We start from the raw sequence: 17,276 nt of genomic DNA, 5'->3' as shown, positions 1-17,276 counted from the left end.
AATATCCTGTGATAAACCATAATGGAAAAGAATATGAAAAGAATGTATGTATATGTATAACTGAATCACCTTGCTGTACAGCAGAAATTAACACATTGTAAATCAACTATACTTCAATAAATTTTTTAAAATGTTGCTCTTAGATCCTAGCCCATGGTTTCAGCACTTAAATTAAGGTTTTTGTTCCCCAGGCTTGCAGTAGTGCCTCTCTTCAACAAAACTGTCATTTCCAGGGAACAGGTCTTCCATGGTGGCTATCTCTTGTATTCTCTAGTTTAGGGTAAGGCACTTTACAAAGTGTTCAACAAATACGTGTTGACTGGTGGACTGATTGATTGATTGGAGGCTTAATTGAGAACTCTTAGGTAGGAGCCAAACAAGGCTTAGCACAGCCTTTCAAATTGCTGTCTCTTCAAACATTAGCCAGAAATCATGTCTGGTCCTCCAACTTCTGCCAGGAGCAAACGTCACATTAAAGATGTCCTGCCATTTCATACAACTTCCAAAGATTTGGTAACTTCATACACTTAATTTTTTAAGTTCAGAATTCCCTTAAGAGCATTTCTGCTTAATAAGGGACACCTGTAGAATGCTTTTCCTTTCTTAAATCACATACACATCTAGTATTTATATGAGATAAAAGATAAAATCAATCTCCCTCCCTACTGGGGAAAAAATGCAAGTTTTATTATTTTCATTTTGCAAATGAGGAAATGGAGACACCGAGAGGAAAATGACATGCCCAGTCATACACAAATATTGAGCAGCAAAACGAAGACTGAACTTCAGGTCTTCTGAATCCAAGCTTATACTTCTTACCCTGACTTGAGATTTAAAACAAAATAAAATAAAACAAAACCTTTCCTTTGACCCTGACCCCTGACTGGCATGTACTGTTAACAGTACCAATTTTTGCAGTAAGTTACATTTCTCTAATTTCTCTCATTCCCCACCCCTTGTCATATTCTTATCCAGTTCTTTTTCTCTCTCTCTCTTTCTTTCACCTATGTAAACATGATAGTGTTGAAACAGTCTGGGATATGGAGTCAGACAGAAGTCAATTTGAATGCCAGCTCATCCATATGGAGTCTGTTACTTCTCCTGAGCCTCAGTCCCCTCATCTGCACAATGGGGAGATCAATATCTACCTCAAAGAGTTACTGTAAAAATTAAATAAGAATATATGTAAAACACCTAGAAGTAGCAGTATTTACCACATAGTAGGTCCACTACCTCTCCTATCCCTCCATATCTACGCCTGGATCACCCATTTAGTTCAAGAGGTTGCTGAGATCCAACCAAACGGCATTACCTCCATCCAATGAGGCACAACCACACAAGTGGAGTATCCAGGTCCCTGCCTGGTCCACTTTTCCTCCTGTTGCCTTGCTACTCCCTGATTACAAATTTAAATTAACACAGAGCTCTAAACTCTCAGTCAAGTCCTTCAAAGAACATGAGAGTCAAGAACTGATACTTACTCTCCCCTGAGTCTCCAAGATATCATCCCTCACCCTCTAAGTCAGAGATAATATGCCATCAAAAACTGCCTACCTGCAGAAGTTTTCAGAGGAGGTTTTACTTACATCAAATACAAACGAAAAGAAATGGAAAGCAGCAAGGCAGCCCAACAAAGGCAAGGCTTTAGCTTGTCATGTTCTCATAAGCAAAGATGGGGCAGCAGCCATGAGACTCTAACCCCTTTCCAGAATAACTAGTTGAACGAGCTTTCCTCCCAAGTCTACCTCATCTCACCCCCAACCCCCTCCCCCAAAAGAAAAATCAATTTCTGATGGACCGTGAAAGGCAGTATAGGAGAACCATTCAAAACTTCCCTGCCAGAGGCTCAGGAAGAGAGAAGACCATACAGCTGGGAATCTGCTGAGTGGCGTTAGGGTGGGGGCCAGAAGACACCACAAAGGGTCTGTCCATCACTGGGCTTAACCCTTGATCCTGTCAAATTAGTCCCACCTCCCGCATTCCTCACAGATGTAACATTAAAAGACTCGAGTGAAAGTTAACAGACCATGCGGCACGCCGTCCCTGAGAACATACCAGGAAACAGCCACTTCTGGAAACATAGGAAGTAGGAGCGTGGAGAAAAGCTAAGCCCTGGAAGAACTGCCTGCTGTCAGTCAGCCTTTACACTTCCACAGCCTAGATCATGAGCGAAGATCCTGGAGCTCTTAGCATCCCGTCAATAAAGCAGAAGCTTGCCCCTCAGAGAGGCTGAGAAGAAACAGGAGGGTACAGAGAGGTGAAATAACATGCCAAGATTACTCAGCGAGTTGATAAGAGAATATCAGGAATGCGACAAAGGTCCAGTCCTCCACTGAAACAGGACAGAGAGAGACACAGTATGAGAAAAGTTCCCCCTGATCCGGCTACCAATTTGCTGAGAGTTTTCAAACTTTATCAACCTTAACTCTGTGAACTTCTCTCCCCCAACCTCCCCACACCGGAAGTATGGCTGAGCCAAGAGGGACAGAACTGGTACAGCAGACTAGAAGGGCCCACTGTACCAAAAAAGAAAAACAACAACAACAACAAAAAGCTGGGTTTTGGACAGCGGGCAGGGAAGACAATGAATGAACCAAGAAGTAGTGACACTTGAATGAGACAGTCCCAAATGTAGGCCTCAAGCAACTTGGTGCTGGTGGGTGGGGGCTGGGAACCAAAGACTGGACATGAAAGAAGGGTAGCCTAGATGCATGGAAAATTTGTCTCTGTTGCTACCAGGCAGTGCTCATCCCATAGCATGGCGTAGTCACAGACTCGCACTGAAAGAGGAGGGAGTGGAGGTGAAGTCAATGGGGAGGAGTTAGTCTCTTTGAGAAACGGAGTCATCTTGATCTTTGCAATTTCAGTGCCCAGCCAGGATGGCTATGTGCCCAAGTAAACATGCCAGTGTGATGTGAGGAAGAACGAATCATCCCTTGCAAAACTAATGCCTAAGACAATCTTTCCACTTGGCCTGTTTACACTGGATAGGGCGAAGGGGTGTAAGGAAACAAACCTCTATCCCATCCCAGTCTTTGGAACGCAGTCTTTAGCAGGGAAAAATAATATCTCAACTTGTTCATTAATGACTTAATTGAAGTCTGTCTGAAGCAGGAATTTCAGGGCAGCACCAGGAAACAAAATATTGCCTTCATAGAAACTGAGTGAAAGTGATCTAGGTACCAACATAAGTAATATAAAAGGGTCACTTGCTGATTACAAGATAAATCAGGTAAACCTGGAGTTCAGTTTCAGAGAGAAATTTAATGATGCATACACTGTATGTACACACAAATCTGGCCCCAGGATCAAGGATATGAGCACCTGGGCAGTGATAGTAGTAGAAACCCCAAACCCATCTACATCTATGTAACAGAGATATCTAGAGCACTTGTTGTCCCTGACTTATGGATTGTTTTCCAAGATTACCTTTCGTAAATAAGCAGCTTGGAGCTTTGAATGCAGTTCCCTATAGACAGAATATTGTAAATGGTGGTTAGTTTCTGTAATTTCATCAGTGATACACTATCGATGAAAGAGGCCTCTCCAGAACGGTTCTGAACGTGGCCACTATTAATAACTGTGTCAGGGGGACATATTTCCTAGACTTTAACTCTCTTCTCCAGGCCTCTCATCCTTCAGTGATAATGAAGATTAAGCTCCACTTCAATACACTCCCCAATCAGGGCTTCAGTAGCAAGAAAAGGTATTTGCCCAACTCAGGTGACAAACTGGTAGATGTGAGGGTGTGGGGGAGGGGCGAGACTGTCAGTGCAAGACCTCCAGAAGGAACGACTCTTGTGGGTATTCCAGGTACAGACAGAAGACCTCAGAACACAGGAATGGCAGCAACAATAGGAGATTTGCAGCCAGTGCCAGTGGCAATGTGCACAGAAATAAACATCTGACAGGGCTGGGGACTGCTGTGTCTAAATTCCCACCGAGGGGTTCCGTAAGTTGGAGACTGCTTGTATGTCACATAGGGTCAGCATCTTCAATCTTGGAGACACCTATTTGTTCCAGAAGGGGAAAATTAAGTTCAGAGAGGTTATTCCTACAATTTCCAAGCCAGCAGTTGGTTAAAAATCAAATCAAATCAATCTGATGTTCTAGAGGTCTGATTTTGACACTATTCGCCAACTGCCACTTCCTTCTTCTATTATACAAATTCCTTGTCTGTAACTCTGTAGAAATATATATGCTCCTGGAATTCATGGCTTATGTCTTCCCTATCATCTCCCTTAGAACACTTTTTCCAAGGCTGACCTGGGCTAGGGGCAGGGCTAGGGGCAATTCTAACTACATAGTGAGTGATGAGATGTGCCCCTCCTAAATCTCTTATGTAGTTGTCCCAGGTGCCTAGGTAAAGGCCTTGGGCAGGTGTGGCTTAGCCGCAGCACAGATACTTCCACTAAAAGGCTTTGCTTGACACAGAGTCTTCGTATGGCATGGATGCCAGAAAGAGCCAAAGTGGTCTTCAGCTGTATTTTTTTAAAGAATGGTCCTACCTAACTTTGGTCAGACTCTCCTCAGTTACTGCATTCAGCTGTGGGCTCCCTAACTCAAGAGGAACATGGCCAGGCTGGAGTGCATCCAGAGTGGGAGGAGGCTGGATCTCAGATCCTGTAAGGAACAGCTGAAAGAGCTAAGGCTCTTTAGCCTAGAAAAATGAGACAAAGAGACACAGTCTTTGTCTTCAGACCTCCCAAAGGTTGTCCTAAGTAAGAGAAAGCATCTTGTTCTGTGTGGTCCCAGAAGGCAGAGATATAGGACCCATAGAGAATAGGTAGATGGAGAATGATTTCAGCTCGACCTGAGAAAAAGATGTCTACTACAGTCAAAACTTTTCAACACTGAAATGGACTGGCTAAGAAGGGAGTGAGCTCCCCCATGACCACAGGAGAACAAGCTCAGGGCTACTGCACATGGATCGGTTAAGATTAAGACCAGGTGACTTTCACAAGGCCTTCCTCACTCTGCTAATCTGTGATTCCAGCCACCTCAAAGAACAGCATTCCGTTAGCAGGCCTGAGTTGAGTCTGCCCTTTGGTGAGGGTCGGGGAAGGAGGGTGCTTTGTTAGAGCAGCCCTTCACTTAATCTCTGCTGTTCTTCATTAACTTTTCTCAGACAGGTCAGCATATTTTTGTCCCCTGGTTCTGAAGAAGCCTAACTATAAAAATTCTGATGTTCCCTCCAGATAATCACTCCATAAACACCAACCTCAAATCTGAGTCTCTCTTTTCTCTTAAAAAAAAAAAAAATTCCTGGGAGGAGATGGAGGAGAGCAAGGGGCAAAATCATCTGAATTCTGGTTAAGGGACAACATTCAAGTGTCTTCCAGCTGGAGTTGAATTATTTTCTTTGAGGTTTTAGAGAAGGAAAAGCCTCTAATAGGCTTGGCCTTTTTTCACTTCAGGGAGCACATGTGTGGATTGCAATAGGTTACCAGGTGTGTTGTGACAGCCCAGCAGGCCCCAAAGTAGTGTGTACCCAAAGCTCAGCCCAGGGTTGCCAGACATACCACCCACCCTCTTTGCCTTACTACCTCCCTCCAACCTTCTTTGTATTTCTCTGGATGGATTCCTACCCCATGTCCCCAAAAGCTTACTTTCTGAGAGAGGAGCATTTGGGGAACTGAGGTAGTAGACATCTTTGCTGATTCTAGAAGCAGAGATGAGGAGGAGATTCATCTAAGTAACCAGGCTGGACTAAGCTCTCAAGAAGCACATCCCATGAAGGGTCTCCTTGTGAATGCCAAGCCCTGTTCTGGGGGTGGGCCCGGCCTGTAACATAACTAAGAAGGTTTCATAGAACTACCATTTCTCACATAACACTACCTCTGCACCCAACAAGAACTCAAAGTCACAGCCAAATCTACTGCCAGCCACAAGATAGCCTGAATCTGACTTTACCCACGTCCTCTTGAAATCTCAAATGCCTCTTTGTGTACTTCTTCTAGAAATAAAGTCATAGTGGGGATGGGGGAGGGTATAAAAACAAAGAGCATGTCCTGCCATTTTCCTAGGCTAAGGATGTCACACAGAATTAGGGTTTGCCCAATTCATTTTCACATCATCTGTGCTAATAAAGATGGGCCAACGACCCTCATTTGGCAAATAGAATCTTGGGTCCAAAGAGGATAAAATAATATAGCAACATCAGTGCACACTAAGTGGAGGAGGTGAAGCTTCTTCCTCCTCCAGGCTACTGCCCCACCCCACCCTACTTTGTTCCAGGGCAGTAACTAGCATCCACTTCCTTCACTGTGCCAGATAGAGACTGCCACCAAAAATGGGCCAGGAAAAGGGCAAATATGTAGGGTGAGCCAGTTTCTGCAATGTCTTGTCCTTCTCCCCAATTTTCCTCCTTCTCCTTTTCCTGCATCCCCACATTGGTCTCCACCCTTTCTTTTCTCCACCCTCAGCCAACCTCAGGGCACATTTCCAAGAACTCAAAATGAGTATAGGAATCTTACACTACAGCTTAGCAACTCTCTCTCACACACGCACGCACGCACACACACCACAGGAGGATACAATTTGAATCTCTGAGGCCTCTGAGAGGCCCTATCTGATGCATAATCATTGGCGCCAGAACCTTGAAAAGGTCACCCACCCTCCAAAGTGGATCTTTTCCAGCGCATGGAGCCAACTTCATGGATGACTGTCTACACTGTAGAGGGGGTAGAGGGGGACCCCTAGGTAGCAAATAGCCAAGTCTGATTAGAAGAGAATCTCCACTTCATCCAGACAGGCCCCCTGGGTCAACGAGGTAGATGCTAACCAAAGGAATCAATAACGCCAAGGGCATGGGCCCAATTCTCTAGTTGGTCACATTTCTTTGGGAACATCACACTGTATGGGGCAATCATAAACCATCCCTTAACACATGGGATAATCAATAATAATAGTTGTTTTTTAACATTTCTTCTTTTTTTGTCACTTAATTGTTAAGAGAAGGCTATACCAGTCTCCACAACTTCGGCAGCTGAATTCCCTACTTTCAGGGAAATCATAGGAGCCTATAGGAACTAATGATTTCCCCAACCTGATTATTTCCTGATCCAAAGGGTCCCCCATAACAAATATGAAATACACTTTCACACTCTATGCACTCTTCCCACTAATCATCTTTCCTCAAATTCCTCCACTCCCAAGATGCCTCCACCTGTTCCACAAGCTATCTCCAAGCATGTACACCACATCAGATCCATGGGGTGTTTTTCCCCATGACACCGAAGGAGGTTCTCCAATATTTCTTACCATGGTTCTGGCACCTTACCTCTGTCTCTGCCTGACCTGAGATCATCACAAGTGATTTGGAGTCACCAAAACAGTCCTCTCCTACTCCCTGAGCCCAGACTCCACCAGGGAGTGTCTGCAACCCAGTGCTCACCTACTCTGGAAACACAAGCTGGCGTGCAAAAGGTCACTGGGGTGGGAGGCCGCCAAGACTGGATACATCCCTCAATGGTATTGCCCCATGCCCCTTCACAAACTGCAGTACTACCGGAAGAATTGAGAAACTCTCCAAGTAGAGGATGTGGAGAAAAGGGAACCCTTGTGCACTGTTGGTGGGAATGTAAATTGGTGCAGCCAATACGGAGAACAGTATAGAGATTCCTTTAAAAACTAAAAATAGAACTACCATATGATCCAGCAATTCCACTACTGGGTATAGAGCTGGAAAAAACAAAAACTCTAATTCGAAAAGATACATGCACCCCAATGTTCTTAGCAGCACTATTTACAATAGCCAAGTCATAGACACAACCCAAGTTTCCATCAACAGGTGAATGGATAAAGATGTAATATATATATATACACACACACACACACACACACACACACACACACACACACATATATAATGGAATACTACTCAGCCATAAAAAAGAATGAAATATTGCCATTTGCAGCTACATGGATGGACCTAGACAGTATAATGCTTAGTGAAATAAGTCAGACAAAGACAAATACTGTATGATATCACTTTTACGTGGAATCTAAAAAATAATACAAATGAATCTATATACAAAACAGAAACAGACTGACAGACACAGAAAACAAACTTATGGTTACCAAAGGGGATAGGGAGAGGGGGAGGGACAAATTAGGAGTATGAGATTAACAGATACAAACTACTATACATAAAACAGATAAGCCACAAGGATTTACTGTATAGCACAGAGAATTATACCCAATATCTTGTAATAATCTATAATGGAATATAACCTGAATAAAAAAGAATCACTATGCTGTACACCTGAAACTAACACAAAAATGTAAATCAACTATACTTCAATAAAAATAATAATTAAAAAAATAAACTCTCCAAGTGGTAGAAAATATTATAGATTTGGAGCCTACCACTGGCATAAAGGATTGGCTACCAGACTGTCATAGTCTTCTTTAAAGACATCTAAGCCCAGGGAGGGCAAGTGATGCACCCAGGATCCTGGGGCTAGTGAGTGGCAGAGCAAGGATTAGAACCCAAGTTTTCAATCTGTCAATACAATTCTCTTTGTACACCCTTCCATCCCATCCCCACCAATGTGTACAGACTGAAGCTATTTTCAAGAAGAAATCTGTATTGTTCTGAAGCATAAGGGGAAACAAAACTAAGGTAGAAAAATTAAAAGGGGATTAATGAACTATGCCACATACTGTCTTGGCAAGAAAAAAAATACAGGCAACCATTGCACCTTACAAAAATGCCATGGCCCCTTTATACAGTAATAGGGCTAACCAGGTTATATATAGCTGGCTTTTACTGGAAGGAATCAAGCTATCTGGGATAAATGGGAGAAATTATGTTACCCCCTGCATATCCAAATGTGTGTAATAATGATCCTTCATATATAATAGGGGTCAACTGTACATTCAGCAGAAAGGGAGTCGTTAAAAGGCACCCTGCCTCTCAACACACGAGTCATTTCCTTAACGTCTTGGCCAAGGAAACCCTCATCTACCCTCAAATAATCCCCGAGCCAGACCACAAATTGTTGGCTGCCCCATACTTAGTAACACCCCCTTGCCATGTTCTTGCTGGCTCACAAAACAATCCAGGACCACAGCAGCAACCACTCTCTGGGGTGCTTCTCAGGATGGGTCAGCCCTGGGCAGGGGTGAAAAATGACCTCTCCAAGGCAGGTTGTCTGGGCAGACTGGAAAGTCTGTGGGTGGTGTCAGGAGAAAAAGAAAGGGGGGAACTGCCAGACCATGGAGGGCTGCATAGACAGTTCTGACCTTGGTGGAAAGAGCAGGGAGAGGAGGAGTTTGATTAGAAGAAATTCCTGAAGGCCAGGATTCCCCTCCTCAAAGGGGTTGTTTGAGAGTGTTTAAAAAAAAAAGCTTATTACTCCCTCCGGATAATATTGGAGGGAAAGGGATAGTGACTTGTGTGGGGGGGGGAAGGAATGGCGTGACAGTGGGTGACAAAGCAATCTTAGGCTGGTTAGAAATACATGACTAGTATGGGGAAAGGGGGTGCTGGGTGAAGATCTGGGCTGGTTATTGGTGTTTGGGGAAGCTAAAGATCCCAGGTTTCCCTGACAGCCCCTCAAAGTTTTGCCTCAGGCACTCAAGATGATTGGTACACCCCATGGCAACACCCCAGGATTGCTAAGAGTGTGGCCCCCAAGGCCTGAAGGACCCCCTACAAGTTAACCAGCAGCTCCGGTGCCTGGCGAAAGGGGCACAGGTTACGCAGGGGTGTGGCGGGGGCATTCGCCACCTCCTGCTGAGACGTGACCCACGTTAAGAAGCCAAAACAATAAAGTGACATTTGTTCCCCACAGAGAAACCACATCTTTTTATCTGCAGCCCAAACCCACGTCTTCCACCTCAACTGCAATTTGAGCGGGTTGTAAGGGGAAGGGCTTTTCAGATTTGAGCATTTCAGAGAAACAAAAACAAAAAAAACACAACAGGATAAAGTTCGTGAAGTTCGCTCCCTTGGGCATCTGGCGCCTCAAGGTGAGTCGTCCTGCAAATCTCTCTTCCCAGTTACAGCCCCCGCGGCCCCCACCCCCTACACTCACCCCTACCGGGGGATGGCTTGCTCAGGGATTCTGGAGTGCTCGGGAGAGCTCCTCTGCCCTGCCCTCAGCTGCAACTTGGCTTCCAGCAGACCACAGCCTCCTAAAACAAACAAACCCTGGCGGCGGCGGCGGCGGCGGCGGCGGCGGCGGCGGCGGCGGCGGCGGCGGCACAGCTGCGCTCCATGGCGCAAAAGTTTCCTCCACTCTCCTCAACGTGCAGGAAATCTCGCCAGCGCTGGGGCAGGACTCCGGCGGGAGGGAAAGGCCGAGCCCAAGCGGCAGCAGCAACGCCCCACCGGCTGAATGGATGTGCGCGCGTCCGGCCGTGGGAAGTGAGGCTGACGAAAGCCACCGATGCCTCATCTCCGTTCCCACACCGGACCCTCGCCCCGCAACCTGCCCGGGCGAAATGACCCGCCGGTCGATCCAGGGACCGACGCCTTGAAGAAATGTGCCAAGGCGCCTTGCCTGTCCCTTCAGCCCGTCGCTGTCCCGCAGGGGCACGGGAACTTCCAAGGAGGAACCCCCAACAGCCACCACTTCCTCCAGCTCCAACGGAGGGGAGCAACCGCCCAGACACTGGGGAGCAGAATCGGCCCCCGAGCCCTCCCGAGGGTGTCTGCGCGCGGGGCTCTAACCCGGGGCCGGCCGCATTCTCATCCAGCGCTCCCGCCACCCCGAAGGGGTGTCCGCGCCGGGGCTGGTGGCCAGACCCCCCCCCCACCAGTGTAGCTAATGCTTCACGTCGGGGCTTTCATCCCCAGCACCGAACAAGTTTCAAATTTGGTCTGAGGGCCGCGTCCCGCGGCAGCCTGCGCACCCGCTCGCCCATTCAAAGTTGGGCACCGCTGGGACAGAGCCGCCAGTTCTTACCTTAGACACTGTGAGCGGTTCGCAGTGTTCCAGACCCCCCTTAAGGGTGAAGCCCCAGGGCGCCCCCCCTTGCAGCTGCACAGGGACGTACTGGAAGGACCCAGGCCGGTTCTCCATCCTCCGCTCGGCTCAGGGCCGCGGGGCTCCTTTTCCGCGGGGGCTACGTTGCCTCCGCCCCCAGCGGCTCCACCACCATAGCCCTCCAGCGCTACGCCACCCCGCACCGCCCTGCTCCGCCTACTCTCCTGGCTGGAGACGCTCGGGCAGCGAGCGAGCGCAAGGAGGAAATGACACGGAGCTGGAGAGAGGGGGAGAGAGGGGGGGAAAGGAGAAGGAGGAAAAAAAAAGAAAAGAAAAGAAAGAAGGAGAGGCGGAGGGATAGCGCGTAATGGACAAGAAAACGGAGCAATGGGGAGGGGCAGTCACTGGGACCTCGCCTATAGGATCGCTGGGGAGTGGGAGCAAGGCGAGGCTTCACATCAATTGTTACATTGTTTCATTCAGGCAGGCCCCCCTCTTTGGTTCTCCTCCTTACTGCAGAGTTCCCCGCCCCTCCAGCCAGCCGAGGCGAGGGGAGGTGGAAGTCGTTAGTGTGGATGGCCCGCGTGGCTGAGTGGGCTGAAATGCTGGTTTCCCGATTAGCGCGTTCATGTTTCTCTGACTGCCTTTTTCTTCTGAAGGTCCCGAGAACCGGGTCCTGGGAGGGTTACAAAGCTGCTAATTTGTGGACCTTGCCTAGAGGGATGGAAAGTCAAGCAAGCAGGCCAGCGAACACAGTGGGGCTGTGTGTGTAGGCTGCTCTGTGTGTATGAGCTAGGTGTGTGGGGTCATTATGAAACATCGCCCCGGAGCATAGTTTAAATAAAGAAGCACTTTGAGGATGCCCCCTGCCCAGGCTCAGCCGCACCCTGGCTCAGTGCTGGCGTCTATGGGTAGCACTGTGCTCATGTATGTTCCAGTCATCTGGAGTTCCTGGCACGGCCTTGCACTTGCCCCACTGAGATGACCAAGCCAGGAATCAGCAAAGTTTATGACTAGCAGTATTGTTTTCACTCCTAAACAAACCTACAGGAAGGAGCATCCATTGATAAGCTGGCCAATTAACAATGTGGTGCCTTTTGGAAGAATCGGCTTTTAGACAGGGGTCAGAACGTCTCTGCTCATCTGTTCATGCTTGAGGCTGTAGTGTCTGAGCTGAGCTTTTAGAACAGACCAAACAAATACCCACACTAATAGTCCCCAAAAGTGAATTTGTTACTAAATCTTGGGCTGATTTCTCAGTCTTGACCTGGGCACGGTTACCACCCCTCTCTGAGGTGTTGTCTCTGGAGCCATATTCAGGCAGTGAGTTTTTAAAGAGCTTCCCAGTAGCGGGGAAAGTTTTGACAACTCAGTGGTGACTCCACAGAACCCCTCAATGCTCTATTGCCTGTTCCATCTCTTGCCTTCTTCTTGTGCAGTTTCTTCTTCTTCGCCAAGAACACACACCATGACACCCTTACTTCCACAGTCAGCTTTCTGCAGACAAGGTTGTCACTCTTTGCTTCCATTTCCTCACCTGTCACAGCCTCTTCAACACACTTCAGCCTGTGTGTGCCCCTTCAGGCCACTGAAACTTCTCTCACAGCCTCTCTTCCCTCCCCCAATCCTTTCTTCTCCGCCTCCTGGACTGTCTGCATTATATGATAGTGACCTGACTTTTCTTTAATAAAACTGCAGTTTTGGTGTTTATAACCTGCTTTTTAAAAGTCCTTAGATATGTATAACTGATTCACTTTGCTGTACAGTAGAAACTAACACAACATTGTAAATCAACTATACTCCAATAAAAATATTTTTTAAAAAACAAAAAAAAAGGAAAAAAGTCTTTAGAGATGACTTACGTGGGGAACCACCTTCAATCTTTTAGATTTTTAGACCTGCAAAAATCCTTTCAATCATGTTCATTTTTTCGTTTGCATTTCTCCTACTAGAAAGCAGAAAATTTGAGAAAATGGCAGCTGTTTCTTGATTGCATGTCAACCTATGACATAACACTCATTTGTTCTGTCCCACCTTGAAACTGAGCTTTTATTTTTTTCCTTTGTCTTCTTTTTGAGATAAGACTTCTATCTCCATGATTGTCACTTGGTAAAACTTAGCATGTTTCAGTTTCAGCATATAGAAATCTATAAAGTGCAGTTCACAGGATCTGTGGTCATCATTCAAGGTCTACTAGAATTATGTGTCTAGACTAGAGAAAAGAGATTGGGAAGCAGGAGACACACATGTGAGCCCTGGCCTTGTCACTAATTAGATGGGTGACCTTGGGCAAATCACTGAACTGTTTTCAGTCTCATTTTTTTTCATCTATAAACTTCAGCTAATAAGCCCTGACCTCCCTCCCTCCCAGGCCTGTTGAAGACTAAAATGAAATAATACATATGAAAACACTTTGGTAAGGAAAGAGTCAAAATCCTCACAACCTTATTATGAAAGCAAGCACTGAGCTAGCCTTTAACCAATCTATTTTCATTCCAAGACTTACTCCACACTGATGTCTTGTTGTACTCTTCAGTTTATCATTTCCATTATTAGAGCAAAAGAACATAAATTACGCAGCCCCTGGTGCAAACAGCACATAAGTAGCCATTTTGAACATCGGATGGCTGGATAATCTTGCTTCTTTACTGATAAAAATTACTGCTAGTGGCAGGGATCTCATTCTTCCTTGGAAGTACAGTTAGTGGGAGCATGATTATGTAATGGAAAGGGTACAGGGTAGGATGTGAGATGCCTGGATTTTAAGCTGGTTCTGCCATTAAATTGCTGTGTGATATTAAGCAGATCACTGCCCCTCTCTGTTAATGGAAAAGATTGAGCTACTTGATTTCTTAAGTTCCTCTACAGTTTGAAAATTCTGGGACTACTTCCTGGCAAGTGGCTAAACATAGTTATATGTGTTATAACTTAATGATAAGTTAATGACGGAGATGAACCATGTGAAAATAAAGCAATGGAGAAGAGTCCAGGGGTGTATTTCTCTCCTCCTCCTCCTCTCTCTCTCTCTCTCTCTCTCTCTCTCTCTCTCTCTCTGTGTGTGTGTGTGTGTGTGTGTGTCTGTGTGTGTGTGTGTGTGCAGCCAATGGACAGATGATAAATTCACTCTAAAGTATGTTAAATTGCCTGTGGGTAAAAAGGTGGAATGTCCAGTAAGCAGGTAGAAATAGGAAACCGCATATCAAGAGAGGAATGGTGATTGGTAATACACATTTGGATTATAGTTGAAGCCATTTGGAGTGGATAATCTCATGCAGGGATATCAGAATGATAAGAAAATGGAGATTTAGATGAAACCTTGGATTATGCTAATATTTAAAATATTATGCTAGTATTTAAAAGTCAAGAAGGATCACAAAGGATCTAAAAAGGAGCCAACAGGGGAGGTGGGCAAAAGATTCATCAGCAGAAACAGGGAGAGAGAAATTAAAAACAGGGTGTTTACTTCCACCTCATAAAAAAAAAAATCCTCACAGGAGTCTTTTCTCATTAGAAATCTATTGACCAGTTTACCTTTATTGGTAGGAAGGAGATTGAAATAGCAGTCCTTCTTTGAACTTTTTTATTTTTTAACACAAATTTGAATACAATTTTCCTCATAGTAGTGCCTCTAGCTCCTTTCTGAATTAAGGACTCTTTTGAGAGTCTAGTGAAAGCTATGCACTCTCTCCCCTAGAAACTCCTAGAAAGCTATACATTATCACCCCATGTTGCATATAGTTTGGGCTGAGGCTTAAAGACCCTAGCTTCAGAATCCTTACTCTAGTAAAAGATCAGATTTTTTTACTGTGGCAAAAGTATATGACATGAAATCTACCCTCTGAACAAAATTTTAAGTGTAGAGTACAGTATCATTAACTACATGCACAATGTTGTACAGCAGATTTCTAGAACATTTTCATCTTGCTTGACTGAAACTCTGTACCCATTGAATAGCAACATCCATTCCTACCTCTCCTCAGCCCCTGGCAACCATCATTTCACTCTGATTCTATGAATCTGACTATTTTACATTTCTCATATAAGTGGAATCATGCAGTATTTGTCTTTTTGTGACTCGCCTATTTCACTTAGCAATGTTCTCAATGCCCATCTATGTTGTAGCATGACAGTATTTCCCTTTTTAGGGCTGAATAATATTCCATTTTATATATATATATATATATATATATGCATATGTCTCACATCTTCTTTATCCATTCATCAGTAAATGGGCATTTAGGTGTTTCCACCTCTTGGCTCTTGCGAATAATGATGCAATAAACTTGGGAGTGCAAATATCTCTTCAAGATCCTGATTTAAATTCTTCTGGATAAATACCCAGTTGTGAGATTTCTAAATCATATGGTTGTTCTATTTTTAATTTTTTGAAGAACCTCTGTACTGTTTTCCATGCTGGCTGCACCGTTTTACATTGTCATCAATAATGCACAAGGATTCCAATTTTTCAACCCCCTTGCCAGCAATGGTTAATATGAATTTCTGTTTTTTTAAAATAATGGCCATCCCAAACAGGTATGATGTGATAGACATTGCATTTCCCTTATGATTAGTGAGTTGTGCATCTTTTCATATACCTGTTGGACATTTGTATGTATTCTTTGGAAAAAAGTCCATTCAAATCCTTTGCCCATTTTTTAATCAAGTTATTTGCTTTTTCTTTTTTTCTTTCTCTTTTTTGCTGTTGAGTTGTATGAGTTCCTTATAGATTTTAAATATTAACTCCTTATCAGATATATGGTTTGCAAATATTTTCTCCCATTCTATAGGTTGCCTTATCTACTGTTTGTTTTGTTAGGTTTTGTGTTTTCTGTGCAGAAGCTTTTAATTTTGATGTAGTCCCATATACTTATGCTTGTTTCCTATGCTTTTGGTGTCATATCCAAGAAATTGTTGCCGAGACCAACGTCACAAAGATTTCCCCCTGTTTTCTTCTCTGAGTTTTACAATTTCCAGTCTTATATTTAAGTCTTTATTCCATTTTGAGTTAATTTTTGTGAATGGTAAGATAGGGGTCCAGTTTCATTCTTTTGCATGTGAATATCCATTCTTCTCAAGATCATTTGTTGAAGAAACTACCCTGTGCCCATTGGATGTTCTTGGCTCCCTTGTCAAATATTAGCTGAATGTCTGTGCGGGGGGTTATTTCTGGGCTGTCTATTCTGTTCCACTGGTTTATATGTCTGTTTTTTTATGCCAATATCCTGTTGTTTTTGATTACTATAGCTTTCTAATATATTTCAAAATCAGGGACTGTAACGTTTCTAGCTTTGTTCTTCTTTCCCAAGATCGCTGTAGCTATTTGGGGTCTTTTGTGGTTCCATACAAATTTTAGGATTTTTTTTCTATTTCTTTGAAAAATACCATGGGAATTTTGATTGGGATTGCACTTGATCTGTAGATCACTTTGTGTAGTATGGCCATAACAGTTCTTTTAAAGGGCTTACATATTTACTGAAACAATGTTTCAGCAGAAAATTTAGTATTCATTCAGTGGGCTTAATTTGCCCTACATTCAGAGGACAATTGCTAAATGCTAGGCACCATGCAACACATTTTTCATGTATTATTGGCAATGATTACAATGACCCTGCAAAGTAGGTATTAGTAACTGTTTTCCAAGTGAGGAAACTAAGTCAGGAAATGGTAAAACCAGGATTTCAAGTCAGGGAGGCTGCAGAAGCATCCTGCGATGACTTTATTAATCATGTCTCTGTCATATTCTCCTCTTTTGCAGAGGAGGGAAGAGTTTAGAATGCTCCATTCTGCTCTCTTCATGTTTCCATTTGGGAGTACTTCTGTTAGAATAACTCTCTTGGCCTCTTTCCCCACCTTTGGGTGAGTTGGCAATTCTGTCTAGCTAAGTGGGGAGGCTATTAAGAAGCCTATTATGGACATCTACATATTCTTTTTTCTCCAATCCAGATTTTAACAGTAATAAACAGATATTTTAAAACTCTGCCTCTCTGCTTTCCATGTCTCTCAACTGGTTCTGAACTTGTGTGTAGGTGAGAGTATTAATGTTCACCACTACCGCCCAAATATATCTACCCAACACATTTTGTGCAATTTGTGTGTCCTCTGTCCGCTTTCTATTCCATATTGTCTTCTTAATGTCTATATGGGCCTGTTTCTGAATGGAGCTCTGATTGCCTAGGTGCCTCTGTGTCTGTACATCTGTATAACAGGAAGTGTACGTGGGTGTTAGGCCCAAGCTCCATGCAGTCCTCAAGGGAGGTTGATCTGAGTATGTGTGGGAGAGAGAGGGAGACAGAATGAAGATGTGTTCCTTGAACTTAGCTTTGAGGGCCATCTTCCCAC

At 44.5% G+C, this 17,276-nt stretch overlaps 1 protein-coding gene across 8 annotated transcripts in view; it reads right to left on the bottom strand.

Moving 5' to 3' along the window:
- The window catches only part of SHROOM4 (shroom family member 4), a 212,165-nt gene extending 200,999 nt beyond the window's left edge, over positions 1–11,166 (bottom strand). For 3 of the 8 annotated variants that reach the window (XM_073799436.1, XM_073799435.1, XM_073799438.1), the window contains exon 1: positions 10,917–11,048. Coding sequence is in view for 3 of the 8 variants with exons in the window: in XM_073799439.1 (XP_073655540.1) it covers positions 10,917–11,033 (117 nt within the window). In the remaining 5 variants the exon portion in view is untranslated. Of the gene's footprint in view, positions 1–10,916 lie in introns of all 8 variants that reach the window. The other 5 variants (XM_073799439.1, XM_033849380.2, XM_033849382.2 and 2 more) reach the window with 5 other exon arrangements.
- Positions 11,167–17,276: the final 6,110 nt, after the last annotated feature.

The sequence above is a fragment of the Tursiops truncatus genome, chromosome X (assembly GCF_011762595.2).
Source record: "Tursiops truncatus isolate mTurTru1 chromosome X, mTurTru1.mat.Y, whole genome shotgun sequence".
Classification (NCBI taxonomy): Eukaryota; Metazoa; Chordata; class Mammalia; order Artiodactyla; family Delphinidae; genus Tursiops; species Tursiops truncatus.
Note: the sequence above shows the minus strand (reverse complement) of the source record. Positions and strands in the feature narration are given on the sequence as shown.